Here is a 16,974-nt window from a genome sequence, read left to right on the forward strand (position 1 = left end):
AATCCTTCTCCGAAGCGCAATGGATTGTGGGCAATTTTAGAGTGTGCACGGATCCACACTTCAAAAATCGACCTGAAATAGTAGACCATCCGGGGACTTTTGACATACTCTTTTCACCATACTACGCTTTGGGACACACTTATTGTAATTTCACATACTATTTAGGATGGATAGTATGGACATTGGGACGCAGAGAGAGAGAGAGTGCAAGTGCAAGTCTGCAGCCAGACCCTATTGAAAAATCGTGCTAGCTCGCGCGCTGTCGGTTGTGACGTAAACGTCTTTCCTGTTCCCTCATGTCACGTGACACGACAACAGCTTGTGAAGATATCTTGAAATCGAAATACTTGTTTTTCAAGCCTTCGACCGACGGAACTAACGGTGTATTATCGAATATGAACATTGCACGTGTTCAGTAAAAGTTTGTGAGCAGTTAGCATCTCAGAGAGTGTGTCCAGAGGTGTTCACAGAGATAATTAATGTTGTTGAGGTTGCGTTAGGATGCCCCGCCGGAAGCGCACAACGGATGAAGGCGGAAGAAGAGCGAAAGTCAGCAGAGTGGAGCACAACGAAGAAACCCTGGTCATATCTGATTCTGAAAATGAAGAGGTACTGGGTATACAGTAGGCAGCCACATACTGTGTTCGGCTTCGTTTGAAGGTTTATGTGTGTTTTAGGGGTTGTCTAAATGGGACCGCAACAATTTTTCCTAAATAATTATCATGGTTTCTAATAAATATCACTGTTAGTGCCAGATATTCAGTGTTGGGTATGCTGTGCTAGTTTCTTTTCCTGTAATATCACCAAATGGAACTTGCAAAAAAAAAAAAAAGTAAGATTTTCCAAACATTCCCCCATCTTAAAATTAGTCTTTTTTCTCCTCAGGAGGAAGATTGTTCATTTAAACTGTCCTCTCGGACAGCCCGGTGGAAACGAAGGGAGAATCAGTCTCAACTACAAGGTACCATAACTCCGAATTTCACAACAAATCATTCATTTTGATTGAAAAGTTATGTGTGCATTTGATTCAGACCTGTTTGGGTTGTTCTGCTTGTGATTTCAGACATGACAGAAGAAGAGATGCTGGGCCTGGCTATGAGACTTAGCGCTCAGGAAGCAAACAGTGCTGCCCAGAAACAACAGCACGAAGACAACAACATACAAAAAGCCACAGCAGAAAGTCTTAATGTTGGTGAAACATTTGTTCTCATAAAGGCTGTAATGCATTATATGACGTTTAAAATTGGAACAGATTTGAAAACACTAAGCATCGTTCACTTTTGTAATTTGTAAATGGAGAAAACTGAGCGTCATCTCACATTACTAGACTTTGTCATTCCGAAAACATACAAACAAACTCACTTAGAAACATGTGCCTCGTTGCTGTGAGATGCATGAAAAAAACTATATAAGTTCTAACAACATCTCAAAATATCAAACATTTCACTATTATACACTACGTGATTTTTAGTGAAATCTGTCAACTCTGACTGCCCAAAATCTTCAGACTGGCTCTGACTTTCATCAAGTAGCGTTGACTTGTCTAGACTGCAAAAATTTGTGTAGTGTATTCCAGCCTTAAAAGTTTCTTTTAGAAGTTTGACTAGTCAAAGTGCGGGATGGTATTAATAAAAAATGCTGCTTGTATTTCTGCAGGCAAGCACTGTAAAAGCATCGGACGGTCAAGATGAAGCAGCCAGGTCTACAGATCAACCACAGCAGAATGTAACAAATGCGATACCACGCTTGAGGCGAAAACTGTTGTACACCGGCCGAGATCAGACACACAGTGAGAATGAGAGGGTAACGATTAGTCCGCTTCCAGAAATGCCTGATCTATCACAGGCGACCTCCTCGCAGAGTTCTCCAGCTCAGGTCTCCAGTCCTTCTGCTACCACTCAGGTTAGTTGTTATGAAACGGCTTCACATTTTATCAAATTATTGTTTTCTGCTTAATCCTATAAAACCTTATCATATTTCATATGCACACTTCTAAGGCCCCTAAAGGATCAACTTTATCAAAACTTTGCTGATCTGTTGTACACAATCTTCTACATGCCTCCTGTTGTCTGATTGCGAGTTTAAACTTTATTAGGCCCTTTATTATAATTTTAAAACTATCCCTTTCAGTTTGTGGTACACATCTTTTTGCTGTGAAATCTTTATTGACGTTAAATTTAAGAGTAAAGCTTATATTGTTAATAATATATTAAGATAGATAAACAACTTGGGTTTACTGGATTATCCATACATATTTTTATTTTAGTAAAATCATATTTAAATGTAAATATTAAATATGAAACATCAGATTTTGAGGATTTATACATCTCTATGTCAGTAATCTATTGCATTCCATGATATGTTTTGCCCCCAACAATAAAAACTACAGAGCTTTGATCATAAAGCTAAACATTTAAATATCATCTTACTTGGACATAAAATTGGGTGATGTAGAGTGACAGCTGGTGTTTATATGCATTTTATGCAAGTAGTCTGCTGTATCTCTCAATTTTGTTTCATTACAAGCATTATAAAATTTCATCTTACTCTTTAGCTATATAAATATGAGAAACACCTCCAAATTGTATATTGATCAATAAAATACGTTTTTTTTTTCTTCTCGGGTATGAGCTCCATATTCTCATTTTATTATACTATATGAGCTGTAAAATTCTAATGTATTAAATATGATACTCGGGAAAAAAAGAAAGAAATGCACATATGCATACTTTTCAAAGAGTATTAATTAAAAAAATATAATAATTGGGCATGGACATTTTTTTGGTAAAGCTTTACAGGATTAATTACTAAAGTATTAACCTTCCCCTTTGTTTCCCTTATGCTCATGCATATCCCTAGGACAAGACCTCAGATAAACAGACAGTCATCAGCAACACTCCTGAGCTCTTCAGATCTGTCTCCGATTCCCAGTCCCAGACATCCCCTCTCTTCACCTGGCATGGCAGTTTCATTCGTCAGGCTGTAGTATGTGTAGAGAAACTGAGTCAGGACCTCATCCCGTCAAGCACAGACTCAAAATTTCACACACAGGACAGTGTTGCTGCTTCATCCCCCAAGCAGGAAGATTCGCCCTTTTCCAAATTCAAAGTCTTCACTCAGAAAGACTTCAAACGAAAAACTGATTTGCTAGAGGACAAAGACTGCTGTAAAAATACTAATGCAAGTGAAGACGATACTCAAATATCTGATGAAGATACTCATTTACCAACACAAGTTAGCCAAGATTTGAGCACAGGTCCAGATACGTGCCTTTCACCTTGTAGAAGATCAAGCCCCAATTGTGTGCCTAAAAACAGCAGTGAAGATGTCACTGTAGCAAGTGTAAGTAGGACATCTTAGAATAAAAGGTTTTGCAGGTACACTACTGTTCAAAAGTTTGGGTTTTGATTTGACCAAAAAAAAAAAAAAAAAAGTTCATCAAGGATCAAAAAAGTAAAGACATTTATAATGTTGCAAAACATTTTTATTTAGATAAATGCTGTTATTATTAACTATCTTGAACATTTATATTAAAATGTAAAAACGATTCAGAATATTATTGTTTTACTGCATTTTTGATCAAATGACTACAGCCTTGGTGAGCACAAAACTTCCTTTGAAAAGCATTAAAAAACAAATCTTACCCCGTAACATTTGAATGGTAGTGTGTATTCCTCAGAGAACTGTATTATAAGTCGCTTGTATTTGTAGAAGGCTAGCTTTACCTTGTTAAATTTTGAATGGATTAATCCTTTCTAATGTTCTAATCATTTTAAAAAATGAGTTTTACTTAAAGTTGCACAATCCTGCTACTTGAGACCTACCCAGGAAGGTAAAAATCTGCAGAAATAGTATGGTATCTTTAAATGCTTGGCATACAATGTTGCTGATTCTCTCACCTACTGTATATGATGCATAGTATGTGAATTGGGATTTGGCCTGTATCTCTAGAGATGAGATTGAGCACCCCTGACTGACATTTTCTTCTCTGTTTGTGTTCTAACTCTATTGTGTGATCATTTGAACAGGAAACCCCTAATCTAAAGCAAGTGGAGGATCAGACCACTCAGAATGCAAAATCTGACACTGGTATGCCATTTCTTGCACTACTCTCCTCTTCATGTTTGCACTGTTTACTGAGAAGAACTGAGAGTTTGTAGTTTTCAAATTATCATCTTTGTCTGATGCCACTGCACAAATATAAATGAACATGCATGCTTCATTTCCAAGTGGTATGAGGATGCACAGGTTCTTTAAGGCCATATAGTTGTATCGAACTAAATACTTTAGCATTTAGTAAAGAATCAAGGCGATTTTAGTTTGAGTTCTGGCAACAGAAAAGCAGTTTCTTAATGCTTGAAGTTGCATGTGTGGTTGACCCACTGTTGCTGCAAGACTTAGCAGTGTTTTGCAGTATTTGGTACCACACAGATTGAGTTTGGTTCCTGCCGACAGGGCCTGTCAAGTTATTGGGTTCTCTGTGCGATGGTTCCATACAAATTAAAATTCAGCCAGGCCATTATTTTATTTTATTGTTTTAGAAATACATCATTTAGTTTAGCAAGGATGCATTAAATTGATCAAAAGTGACAGTAAAAATAGATTTGTGCTTCAAATAAATGCTGTTCTGTGAAACTTTCCATTCATCAAAAAATCCTACAAATGTTTTTTTAAAGTCTAAGACTTTAAACAACACAAACTTTTGAACAGTAACGTATGATAGTTATATATGTGATTTTGTACAGAATGCTTGAATTAGCCCTAATAATTTCATTGTGTTTTAAACTGCAGAAACTGCTCCAAGCACTTGGAATGAATTTACTAGTCACATGGTCTTGCATTTAACAGATGAGGATGATGATGATGCCAGTGAAGAGGTAGGTACTGTACTTTTATAGTTAGTAGTTTGTATATTAAAAATAACTGCATGTTTAATGGGCTGTCAGCTGAACAGAGGGGTATTACATATTCAGAATATTTGGTCATATTCCTATTGGCTCATTCCGTGTCAAATCAAACAAATTTCAAAAACTTCCCCGGCTCAACTTTTGGATTTTGCTGGTGTTTGTTTTTTCCTGAAGAAATACAGACATTTATAGTGATGAAAGCCAAAATATTAAATGTCATGGATGAATATTGATTTAGTAATCCACTATTTTGTAGAGGGGGGTTACAAATGGCAATTTTCACCTGAGATTCAGACATTCTGCTTTAAATACAGTTAGTGTCAGCTGTATACAAAGTAGGGGTGTAAATCGGATGGTTCGTCACGATATGATATCGATTCTCATACCCAGTGATACGATATTTGCCGATACCTCAAATTCTACGATACGATTACGATTCAATTCGTTACAGGAGTGTATCGATTGATATACCGATATTATATACCTATTTTAAACAACCATCTACATTTTTAATATCTCACAAATGCAACCAAAATATATAACATGAACATTTATCTGAAATTTTCACATCCTGTACCTCAATTGGGACATTCACACAAAAAAAATAGGCTTAGCCTTTTTTTTTTTTAATAATAAAGAAAATAAGCAATTGGAAAAACAAATCTGGCTGCTACTATGGGCTCAGTGCTAAAAACTTTTTTACAGATTTACCAAATTACAAGCAATAGCAGAAAATAAATACAATAGAACAAAGACACAAGTTCAATAAACAGTGCTTTTTAGGTTTTCAGCTCAGTCTAAAATAAATTTTCAGGTACGCTATAGAAATGTAATAATCAATTGTAAAATAACTGCATAGTCTTCACTGTATAAATTACATATAGATTAATCATTTTTGATGTTACAAAGGTTAATTAGTCGGGAGCAGTGAGCACTTGTATTTTTCTTTGACAGCATCAGATTTATTATTAGTTTGCTTTCCCTTTAAGAACAATGGTTGGGGGGTTGTCACAATGACACAATGATTTTCCCGTGGACCATGCCCCTTTTCTTCTGTCATATACAGGTCCTTCTCAAAAAATTTGCATATTGTGATAAAGTTCATTATTTTCTGTGATGTACTGATAAACATTAGACTTTCATATATTTTAGACTCATTACAACACAACTGAAGTAGTTCAAGCCTTTTATTGTTTTAATATTGATGATTTTGGCATACAGCTCATGAAAACCCCAAATTCCTATCTCAAAAAATTAGCATATCATGAAAAGGTTCTCTAAACGAGCTATTAACTTAATCATCTGAATCAACTAATTAACTCTAAACACCTGCAAAAGATTCCTGAGGCTTTTAAAAACTCCCAGCCTGGTTCATTACTCAAAACCGCAATCATGGGTAAGACTGCCGACCTGACTGCTGTCCAGAAGGCCATCATTGACACCCTCAAGCAAGAGGGTAAGACACAGAAAGAAATTTCTGAACGAATAGGCTGTTCCCAGAGTGCTGTATCAAGGCACCTCTGTGGGAAGGAAAAAGTGTGGCAGAAAACGCAGCACAACGAGAAGAGGTGACCGGACCCTGAGGAAGATTGTGGAGAAGGACCGATTCCAGACCTTGGGGGACCTGCAGAAGCAGTGGACTGAGTCTGGAGTAGAAACATCCAGAGCCACCGTGTACAGGCGTGTGCAGGAAATGGGCTACAGGTGCCGCATTCCCCAGGTCAAGCCACTTTTGAACCAGAAACAGCGGCAGAAGCGCCTGACCTGGGCTACAGAGAAGCAGCACTGGACTGTTGCTCAGTGGTCCAAAGTACTTTTTTCGGATGAAAGCAAATTTTGCATGTCATTCGGAAATCAAGGTGCCAGAGTCTGGAGGAAGACTGGGGAGAGGGAAATGCCAAAATGCCTGAAGTCCAGTGTCAAGTACCCACAGTCAGTGATGCTGGTGTTGGTCCACTGTGTTTTATCAAGGGCAGGGTCAATGCAGCTAGCTATCAGGAGATTTTGGAGCACTTCATGCTTCCATCTGCTGAAAAGCTTTATGGAGATGAAGATTTCATTTTTCAGCACGACCTGGCACCTGCGCACAGTGCCAAAACCACTGGTAAATGGTTTACTGACCATGGTATTACTGTGCTCAATTGGCCTGCCAACTCTCCTGACCTGAACCCCATAGAGAATCTGTGGGATATTGTGAAGAGAAAGTTGAGAGACGCAAGACCCAACACTCTGAATGAGCTTAAGGCCGCTATCGAAGCATCCTGGGCCTCCATAACACCTCAGCAGTGCCACAGGCTGATTGCCTCCATGCCACGCCGCATGGAAGCAGTCATTTCTGCAAGTATTGAGTGCATAACTGAACATAATTATTTGAAGGTTGACTTTTTTTGTATTAAAAACACTTTTCTTTTATTGGTCGGATGAAATATGCTAATTTTATGAGATAGGAATTTGGGGTTTTCATGAGCTGTATGCCGAAATCATCAATATTAAAACAATAAAAGGCTTGAACTACTTCAGTTGTGTTGTAATGAATCTAAAATCTATGAAAGTCTAATGTTTATCAGTACATTACAGAAAATAATGAACTTTATCACAATATGCAAATTTTTTGAGAAGGACCTGTATAACAGCATGTGTTTATAGGCAGCTGTCCCTTTAAGACCGAATGCATGGATCCAATATACTGATACACATGCTATTTCTTTCTAACTTGTTTTCGTTCACTGAAGATGAGTGACTGCGTTATCGAGAATGATTGTTGAGACGTCCATTTTCACATAATTCTGTATGTATGCGTCTGTTCAAACACAAGGAATGCGAATGAAGAATGAACTCGGTGTTCGCGCGCGCTTAAAAATCTGTGCGCGGGCGCCGTGTCCGGCAGCTGTGGCCACAGATCAGCGCACGGACAGTGAAATAAGTTCTATTCGCCTCGTCTTGCGCTGGAATGGTTTAAAATCACTCGAATGTGTAAATTGGCAAGATAAAACACATACAAATGATAAACGTTCACTGTATGATGGTTCATTTTTGCAATTAGTCTGTTAATCACATGCGAACCGAACCTTGAGGTCTGGTTCGTACGGACCACGGATCAACTGCGATCAGTTTCACAAACACTACTATGATTACACTCACCTTTTAATAATTAGTGTGTGACTAACGTCTCCTCCACTATAAATTACCAGACTGTAAATGAATCGAGTGACGTCACTGAAAAGCTGCAGCCGTGGCGGGGATGATTTTTGGTGTGGCGGGCCGCCACGGCAGAATGAATGTAGCGGAAACACTGCACAAAAAAGCGGAAGAGAGCTCAATTGACCATATGCACGGAGCGCTATTTAGAACTTCCGGATAAAGATAAGCCAGCTCGTAATCTTCCGGTGAAGCTCATTTGTGCTATATATAGGTAGAGACTCTCACAGAAACCTCTCCTGCCTCATTCTTATCAGAAACTGAGAAACAAAATAACTGCAACACCATAAATAATGATAGCGGAATTAACATACTGTTTTATGTTATTAAAGAACATATAAATTTATATGTAGAGTCTGGTAGCCTAATCCCAGAAAGGTATACTCAGACATGCAACTGTACATTTAATGCTGACAAATAAACACTATCGTAACTGTTTAGGCAGTTAGGCTAATCTCTTAAATGACATCATGTTATTCTCCATAATCAACATCTTACACACATTTTTTAAATCTTATAAAATTTTAAAGCCTTTATTGTTTCTCTGTATTTATTATAGCCTTTATTATTTCTTATTATAACTCTGTGCAGTAAAAATCACTTTATTAAAGGTTCACTATTCATTCATGTTTTAGACTTCTCCTTATTTTTATATTTTAGACATCCATCAATTAGTGCTGAAAAAAAAATTGCCACGCTGGTGAAAACAACACAAGACCGTGCTACCGCGATTGTCAAGAGCAGTGTTTAGAGTCCCGCAGCAGAGAGCCGTCAGCACAGCTGAAGAGTTCTGCATTCATTTACGCACGCAATAGGCTAAAAGCTTGCCGCAAAGCCCCAGCAGGTAATTACCATGAATGTGTCAGGGGAAAGTAATGAGATATTTGAATTATTTACTAATAAACTAGTGTTTTCAGAGTCCTTGTCGCAAGGATGAAGTTGCCGATCCTGACTCACCGTCTCCTCATTAGATGCGCCTTTAAAGCTTTCTATAGCCTAGATATGTTTATCGAGTCTGTGAGGCATGTATTCGCTAGTTTTGGTTCATTTTTGTGAAGCGCTCCTGTTCAAGACGAGACGGCAGTATAAAAGCACATCGTTTTTGTTGATATTGTGAGTGCACAAATAAAAGTAGACTTCACTTGTCATTTAAAAAAACCGACAGACAACAGCCTATAATGCTTAATTATTTAAATACCTACATAGTTAAATACAAATTAAATAAGTTGGTACAGCAATTAAGTAGTGCATTCAATATTTTGAAATGTTTAGATTTAATATAATAATTACATTAGGGCTGCCACTAATGACTATTTTTATTTAGATGAATCTATCGACTAATTTATCGATGAATCTAAATGACTTTACAACTGATCAACGCACAAGTTCAAATGTGAACCAGTGAAGTTTTGGTCACTTAATATATGCACTTGCATTTCACACAGTCGAATATTAGTTGGATTTGAATTGAGCGAGAGTTTTGCTATATCAATTTAATATCAATGATATGAAGGGGATGTTTCTGCTAACATGAAACAGCCGAGAGAGAGAGATTTATATTTAATGCTTTTTCTTTGGCTGAGTCTGAAATCTGAAAACAATCTGAAAGAGAGAGAAATAATAACGTAATTTTTAATATTACTTTGACTGTTAGAATAACACTTTACAATAAAGCAACATTTGTTGTATTAACTGCGTTACTTCAGTTGTATTTTTTTCTTCAAAAGTCAAAATGTAACCTATGTTCCTGGTTGGTTATTTGTTACATTTTTAGACATTGTGTTTGCACTAAAAAGATAAGAAGATTTGAACATATTTTCATCTTATTACTTCAGTTACCCTATTTTTTTTTCTCCAACATCAAAATGTAACTTATGTTCCCTGTAGGTTTTTTGTTACAGTTTGATACAAAGGTATTAAGATATGAATTGGTTATTATTATTATTATTAAAATTGTTTTAAATTCACTAATCTTTTGAGGCTGGTCATTTGTTACCTATGGTATCGATTTAGTATCGATACCAAGGTATTACATTCTGGTATCGTACCGAAGCTAAAATGATGGTATCGAGCCATCCCTAGCGCAGTGTAGACATGGCTGTCTGTGTGCGTGCGTGCGCTTCAGATGTGTGTGCAGAAAACGTCTCACACAGCACTCGAATGTTCCGCCAACAATCCCGAGCGTCTTTAATGCTCACCTTGTGCCTTCGGGCAGTACTTATATCGAGTCCTGCTACGTGAGTTTGAACGAGAATGCACGCGTTGGCGATAATGCATAGACAGACGTTATGTGAAAATGTGGACAGTGCCGATATCAGATATCGATATTTTACGCGTGGCATCGATGCATCGTATCCTCAGACACCGATGTATTGATCCATATCGATGAATCAATACACCCCTAATACAAAGTGACCCACATTAGTTTTCAGCCGCTAAAAATAGGTAATATTCAACAATCTGAAAATGGAGCCTCATTGAGATCCACATGTCTCTAGAACTGAAAGATGTAGGGCCTTGAAAATTAAGATTCTAAAAGAAAAGTTTATTAAGAACTAGAATCTAAAATCATATTACGATATCTTTAATACTTCTTGAGGTATAGGCATGCAAACTTTGAAAAACTATATATATATTTATGGCATTCAGACAGGTACAGTTGAAGTGAAAAATTTACACACACCTTTCAGAATCTGCAAAATGTTAATTATTTTACCAAAATAAGAGGGATCATACAAAATGTATGTTATTGTTTATTTAGTACTGACCTGAATAAGATATTTCACATAAAAGATGTTTACATATAGTCCACAAGAGAAAATAATAGTTGAATTTCTAAAATACATACACTTGATGTTAATACTGTTGTTACCTGAACGATCCAAAGCTGTTTTTTGTTTTTTTAGTGATAGTTGTTCATGAGTCCCTTGTTTGTCCTGAACAATTAAACTGCCTGCTGTTCTTTAGAAGTTTTCACGCCCCGGCTCTTAATGCATGGCTTTTCCTTCTGGAGCATCAGTGAGCGTTTGAACCTTCTGTAATAGTTGCAAATGAGTCCCTCAGTTGTCCTCAGTGTGAAAAGATGGATCTCAAAATCATACAGTCATTGTTAGAAAGGGTTCAAATACACAAAAATGCTGGAAAACCAAAGAATTTGTGGGACTTCAAGGATTTTTCTGAAGAACAGCAGACAGTTTAAGTGTTCAGGACAAACAAGGGTCTCATGAACAACTATCACTAAACAAAAAAAACACAGCTTTGGATCGTTCAGGTAACAACACAGTATTAAGAATCAAGTGTATGTAAACTTTTGAACAGGGTCATTTTTAAAAATTCAACTATTTTCTCTTGTGAATTATATGTAAACATCTTTTATGTGAAATATCTTATTCAGGTCAGTACTAAATAAACAATAACATGCATTTTGTATGATCCCTCTTATTTTGGTAAAATAATTAACATTTTGCAGATTCTGAAATGTGTATATAAAGTTTTGACTTCAACTGTATGTATATCTAAAAGGGCATTAAGCTATCTTTAATCCTTTGAGTTACAGGCATGTAAACTTTGGAGAAAAAAAACCTGAAAAGTGCTGTTTCCCCATTTTCGAATGGTCACCATTGGCACATAATGCAACAAAGATTGCTAAAGTCAACAGATTTTACTATCAGACCTACCGATCTCTGTGTAAAATAACATAAAATAAAATGATGCCGCCATCTTTCTGGTCATTTTTACCCTCTTGTAATTTGGCTCAGAATCTCAGGTGAGAATTGCCATTTTGACCCCCCTCTACAAAATAGTTGATTACTCAGTAAATATTCATCCGTGACATTTAATATTTTGGCTTTCATTACTATACATATATGTCTTTCTTCAGAAAAAAATATTAGCAAAATCAAAGATTTGAGCTGGGGACCTCTGGTTGAGTTGACACGGAATGACCCTTTTATGTAAGCCCTTTATTGCCATAACCAGATTGAGACAATGTTATGGTTTCTAGAGCTTTGAACACAACATCTGACATATGCCTCTACTCAGAATTGTGGGTCCGGATGGCAACCATAAAATGAACATTCATTCATTCATATCTGTGTATGTCCAAACAAAAAATATTTTTTGTGACATTAGATATAAACAGATAGAAAAAGTACATGCATGTCATAGTTTATTGGGGATATGCTTGTTACGTGTATACAGGAATATTCCAATAGCTATAGAACATGTTAACAGCAAGGTTTAACCAGAATATCGTTCTTATGTTGTAATCTGTTGTCATTTCCAGGTTCTTTCCCCCAGCCCACTGTTTTGCAAAGAAAAGATTTTTAAGCCAATCAAGACTGAGCTTTCCCCAACCCAGTCCTGCATCTCTCCAGCTACCGTCACAATCTATTCGTCTACACAAGACACACAGATGTCTCGGTCTGTCCTGGAAGAGGACTCAAAAGCATCCAAGGGTGTGGAATTCAAACCCTCCCACTGTAAATCTCCACATTGTTCAGCGGAAAAAGGAGAATGCACTATCTCTTACTACTGGGGAGTGCCTTTCTGCCCCGTGGGCCAAAACCCGGACGAGTACATACGTGTGATCATGTGTCAAATGGAGGTGTACGAGAAGAGCCTGAAGGAGGCCCAGCGAGAGCTGCTGCACAAAGCAGACTGGGGACAGCCAGTGAGTGACATCAGCTGCATTCATTCAGTCAAAACGTCATTTACAGCAGTTATATTCAGGGGCATAGGATCTCAAACTTACCAGCTTTCCTCATGAAGATGAATTATGTGACGTATTTACAATTGTTTTATGGCTGCCAAAACCACTGTAACAATATTGTTTTAATACAATATTTTAATGTAGATTGCCCAATGATATATTCTTTTTTTAATATAGGTGTTTCCTGGCTCAGGGAGGCCGTTTGGTGTAAGGAGATGGAAGCGCCACAGAGCTCCTCAGCTGTCAGAGGATGAGGAGGAGAATGAAGAAGAGGCAGAGAAAGAAAATAACAGAACAGAAGTAGAAGAAGAGAAGGACGAAGCCAAGGAGGAGTCTGTGGTGGGGTCACAGGAGGATGCTGAGTGCGGACCGAGTGAAACATACGTAGTTTTGTCATCTCCAGAGACAAAAGATGAGCAAGTGGTTAGTATACTGTTCTTGATATCACTCTTAACTCTGTCATTGGGTTCGTTGTAGATTTAGGAATGTCACCATTTGAAATGATTATGTAGTCAGATTTTCAGCACGTCTGCTTGGATCCATGGCTTTAAGTAGCTTCTGTGAATATATTTTTTTTTAGAAAGATATGTTATTGATATTATATGCTGTATCCTCTGTAGAGGGACATAATTATTTGGAAAAAAGACACTATAGGCAAAAACAAGGTTTATATTCACCGATCAATTTTCAAGTTCCAGGCCTTTTTTTTTTTTTTAGAAAACTTTGTACAAAGATGATTCTCAACCTATGAATGATATTACAGGACGATTTGGTATGCTATTTTACTTTACACAGTATGTTTAAACTTTGCCATAGTGGATATTCCTTTTCTATGCATTGTATCTATACATCGAAAAAAAGGGTATTAATGAGAGTAACAACTTGGCAACATTTATATAAGAATCTCTTATTTCTCAGGAATATATTTATTTATTTATTTAGAGAAAATATATTTTTTTACTTGTATATTGGTGTAATACCATCATCAACCACAAGATGACGCTCCATTTATTATATGTACTGGAACAAAGACCAAATGTTAAGAATGTTGCTTCACCTGTTACTGATAGCTTGTTTGCTTTCTCAACAGGAAAAAAACCCTTTCCTCAGCCATGAGGAGCCTGTAACTGCCGCTTTAGATAAACCTTTCAGGTAACCTTGTAGGTGTCTCGTTCCCTCAACTCTTAGATATAGTTACATTAAAAAGAGGAATAATTTTTTTCCACAAAAAAAAAGAAAAAAACACGTTTGTAAATTGCTCTGGTGTTTATATTTCCATCAAAGTAGATTTTTGCAACTTATGTTACACATTCCATCCATTGAAAGAATTGGGTGATGTATTTATGTCAGAAGCACAGTCAGCATCAAATTTGCTGCAATTACTGCTATATATATATATATATATATATATATATATATATATATATATATATATATATATATATATATATATATACACACACACTTTTTTCAAACAAAGAATCCTGCAAAAAAAAATAGGTTGTACATTGTGTAATGTTTGAGTTATTTTTGAAAATAAAGATAATGACAGGAAAAGTGAAAGTGGACAGGGTTTTACTTTAGAAAGAAAGGACACATAGCACCACAACAGTTTTATAAAGCTGTCCTAACACATCTCATTTATAGGAAAAGTGCTCCATGGGGTACTTCAGATGAAACTCAAATACAATGTTCAGCTAAGCAGGAGGAAAAAGAGGCCCAGAATCCCGAGCCTTGTGAAGAGGATGTGATCATTTGTCCAGGTATGTGACTCAAGTTTCCAGCCCTTCAGAAGACGACGATACCTTTTCCTCTGATATAAATGTAATTTAGTTGCATGTTCTTCATGCAGAGACTCAGATGACTCAAAACAGCACACCAGAACTAATGGGGACCAGTCCTGCACAGGTACAGTAGCACCATACAACTCTGTTCCAATTCAAATGCAGCATCCTAAAAAGAACCTCATACAACAGACCATATAGACTTTCATTTACAGCCAGACAGGATCTGAATGAATTTCAATAAGAACTTCTAATTTTAAATGAGCTTCCCTCATTCACAGCCCCAGTCTCACGCTGACAGTGAGGTGATGGAGGTAGAGGAGGGAGGAGGTGCTCCTGCTGTAGAGGAGGAGATGATGGAGCAAGAGGCATCTCTTCACAATCAGTGGATGGAATGCCCCATGTGCTCCAAACTCTTCCCCTTTAGCAAGATCGAGATGCACGCAGCTTACTGTGATGGCGAAGCAGACCACCAGGAAGAGCAATCACAAGGTTAGCTCTCTAATAGCACTTTTTTAACTTTTCAGTATGCAAGTAGATGCAAGAAAGAAGACCAGTCGAATTCAGCATGTATATATTATGATGCCAACATTACTGTTAATTGTGGAATAGGTCAAGAAATTTGTGAAGTGAAATGTTTTGTTATTGTAGTTGTTGCCCGAAGGAAAAGGACCAAAAGACATTTTGATGAAACTCCGCAATCTGGCAAGTAGGTACAACAAACATTCAAACACTAAAAGATAATTTTGATCAAGTTGAACAAATTAAAATAGCAGTGTCATAAAAATATATTTTTTTTAATTGTATTTTCTTTGCAGATCAGCACAGATGGAGAAGTGTTACATGTGTCAGGGATGTTTTACACTCCAGGAGTATCCAGAACATGTCAGTTTGTGCATGGGAAAGAAAGAGTCAAGATCTAATCAGGTAACATCATTTTTAAATGTCTAAACTTTCTCTGAGAGGTTTTGTATTGTGTTTGTATCAAGTGTCAACGTACTACTTTTGCAGGAAAACGGCCTGCTTTTTGCTCTGGACCGGACAGAACGGAGACAAACTGGTGTGTAATCTTTCTCATTTCTAGTGTTTATGCCAATAAAGCTTGACAGATGAGGGCTTTTATTTCATTCAATTCTTTACTTACAGGCACTGGTGAACCTGGTCCATCTGATGTTTCTTCCACAAGCAACTGGTACAGTCCAAATATTGTTTGCTAAACATGTTTAATGTGCATATGCACATTCACGTTTATCCAGATCAACATTAATTATTACATTAATGGTTCCCCAGTGGCCTTGCTGATCCTTCTGAAAGTGTAGACTGCTCAGCGATGACTTCCTGTACCAGTAACACCTTCACTTCTCGATCAGAGAACACTGACTGCCTTATTGACTCCTCTAAGAACAGCCAAAGACTCTCAAGAAAGAGAAAATTCAAAAAATAGTGTCAACATACTTTTAGTAACAGTTGTATCTGTGCTTTTCAGTGCCTCTCCATTTGTATGGCTTTTTATAAAATTAAAAATGCACAAATGTATATATTTAAGTCTTTGTTGTCTTATAAAATTGCATTAAATAATATTGGCACCTCATGAAAAGTCTAATTTGATCTGTATGTCTTTATATCGTTCATCTGCCTGACTGCCAATCCATATAGGAGTATATGTGGGGGGGGGTTTCTCTAAGGTGTGGTCACATTTACTGTTGCTTAGCCAATTTTAATCGGAAATCGTTTTTAGTAGTTTATTTAAACTTATATCAGTAAGTTTTAGGATCATAGGTTTTGTATGATTTGTATGCAGAAATTGTGGTAATAGCGCCACCTTGTGGAAGTTGCATATTGCAGCTTTTCATTATAATTTACATTAGGTAATATTTACTTCATACAAGCTGTTAAGATTTCAGGGCTTTTCCTCTCCAGGGGTTCTTTTTAATTCTTACCTATTTATCAAAAATTAATTCTCTCTAATGCTTATTTAGGCTGCGTTTACTTTATTAAAATACAGTAAACAGTAATGTTGCATATTAAAAATGCAAATAACTTCCATTTTAAGATATTTAAAAAAAAAAATGTATTCCTGTGATGGCAAAGCTGAAGTTCATTACTCCAATCTTCAGAGTCACATGATCCTTCAGAAATCATTCTAAGCAGATTTGGTCCTCAAGAAACATTTCTTATGACGGTGTTGAAAATAGTTGTCTGCTTGATATTTTTGTAGAAACTTCTAAAGAACAGCATTTATTTAAGAATGTATTTTTAAAAAATAATTTTAATTACATCTATCACTTTTGATGAATTTAGTAATTAAGTGATTTACTTAATCCACAATGTACATATATATATATATATATATATATATATATATATATATATA

The 16,974-nt window shown here is 36.6% G+C and overlaps 1 protein-coding gene across 2 annotated transcripts; it reads left to right on the plus strand.

The window, feature by feature from the left end:
• Position 1: 1 nt before the first annotated feature.
• Positions 2-16,201, plus strand: LOC306856043 (uncharacterized protein). Of its 2 annotated transcripts, XM_079395011.1 has the most exons (18): positions 2-609; positions 886-961; positions 1,064-1,188; positions 1,657-1,902; positions 2,860-3,342; positions 4,029-4,089; positions 4,792-4,877; positions 12,391-12,777; positions 12,994-13,239; positions 13,907-13,968; positions 14,464-14,579; positions 14,669-14,724; positions 14,882-15,092; positions 15,252-15,309; positions 15,419-15,527; positions 15,612-15,660; positions 15,747-15,792; positions 15,891-16,201. In XM_079395011.1, exons 1-18 carry the CDS (start codon positions 502-504, stop codon positions 16,042-16,044), a joined length of 2,679 nt encoding a protein of 892 aa, XP_079251137.1. In that variant the 5' UTR covers positions 2-501; the 3' UTR covers positions 16,045-16,201. The 2 variants fall into 2 exon arrangements, with proteins under 2 accessions (XP_079251137.1, XP_079251138.1); XM_079395012.1 differs by lacking the exons at positions 15,612-15,660; positions 15,747-15,792; positions 15,891-16,201 and having other exon boundaries at positions 12-609; positions 15,252-15,313; positions 15,419-15,470.
• Positions 16,202-16,974: the final 773 nt, after the last annotated feature.

This window comes from Barbus barbus, assembly GCF_936440315.1.
Source record: "Barbus barbus genome assembly, chromosome: 36".
Lineage (NCBI taxonomy): Eukaryota > Metazoa > Chordata > Actinopteri > Cypriniformes > Cyprinidae > Barbus > Barbus barbus.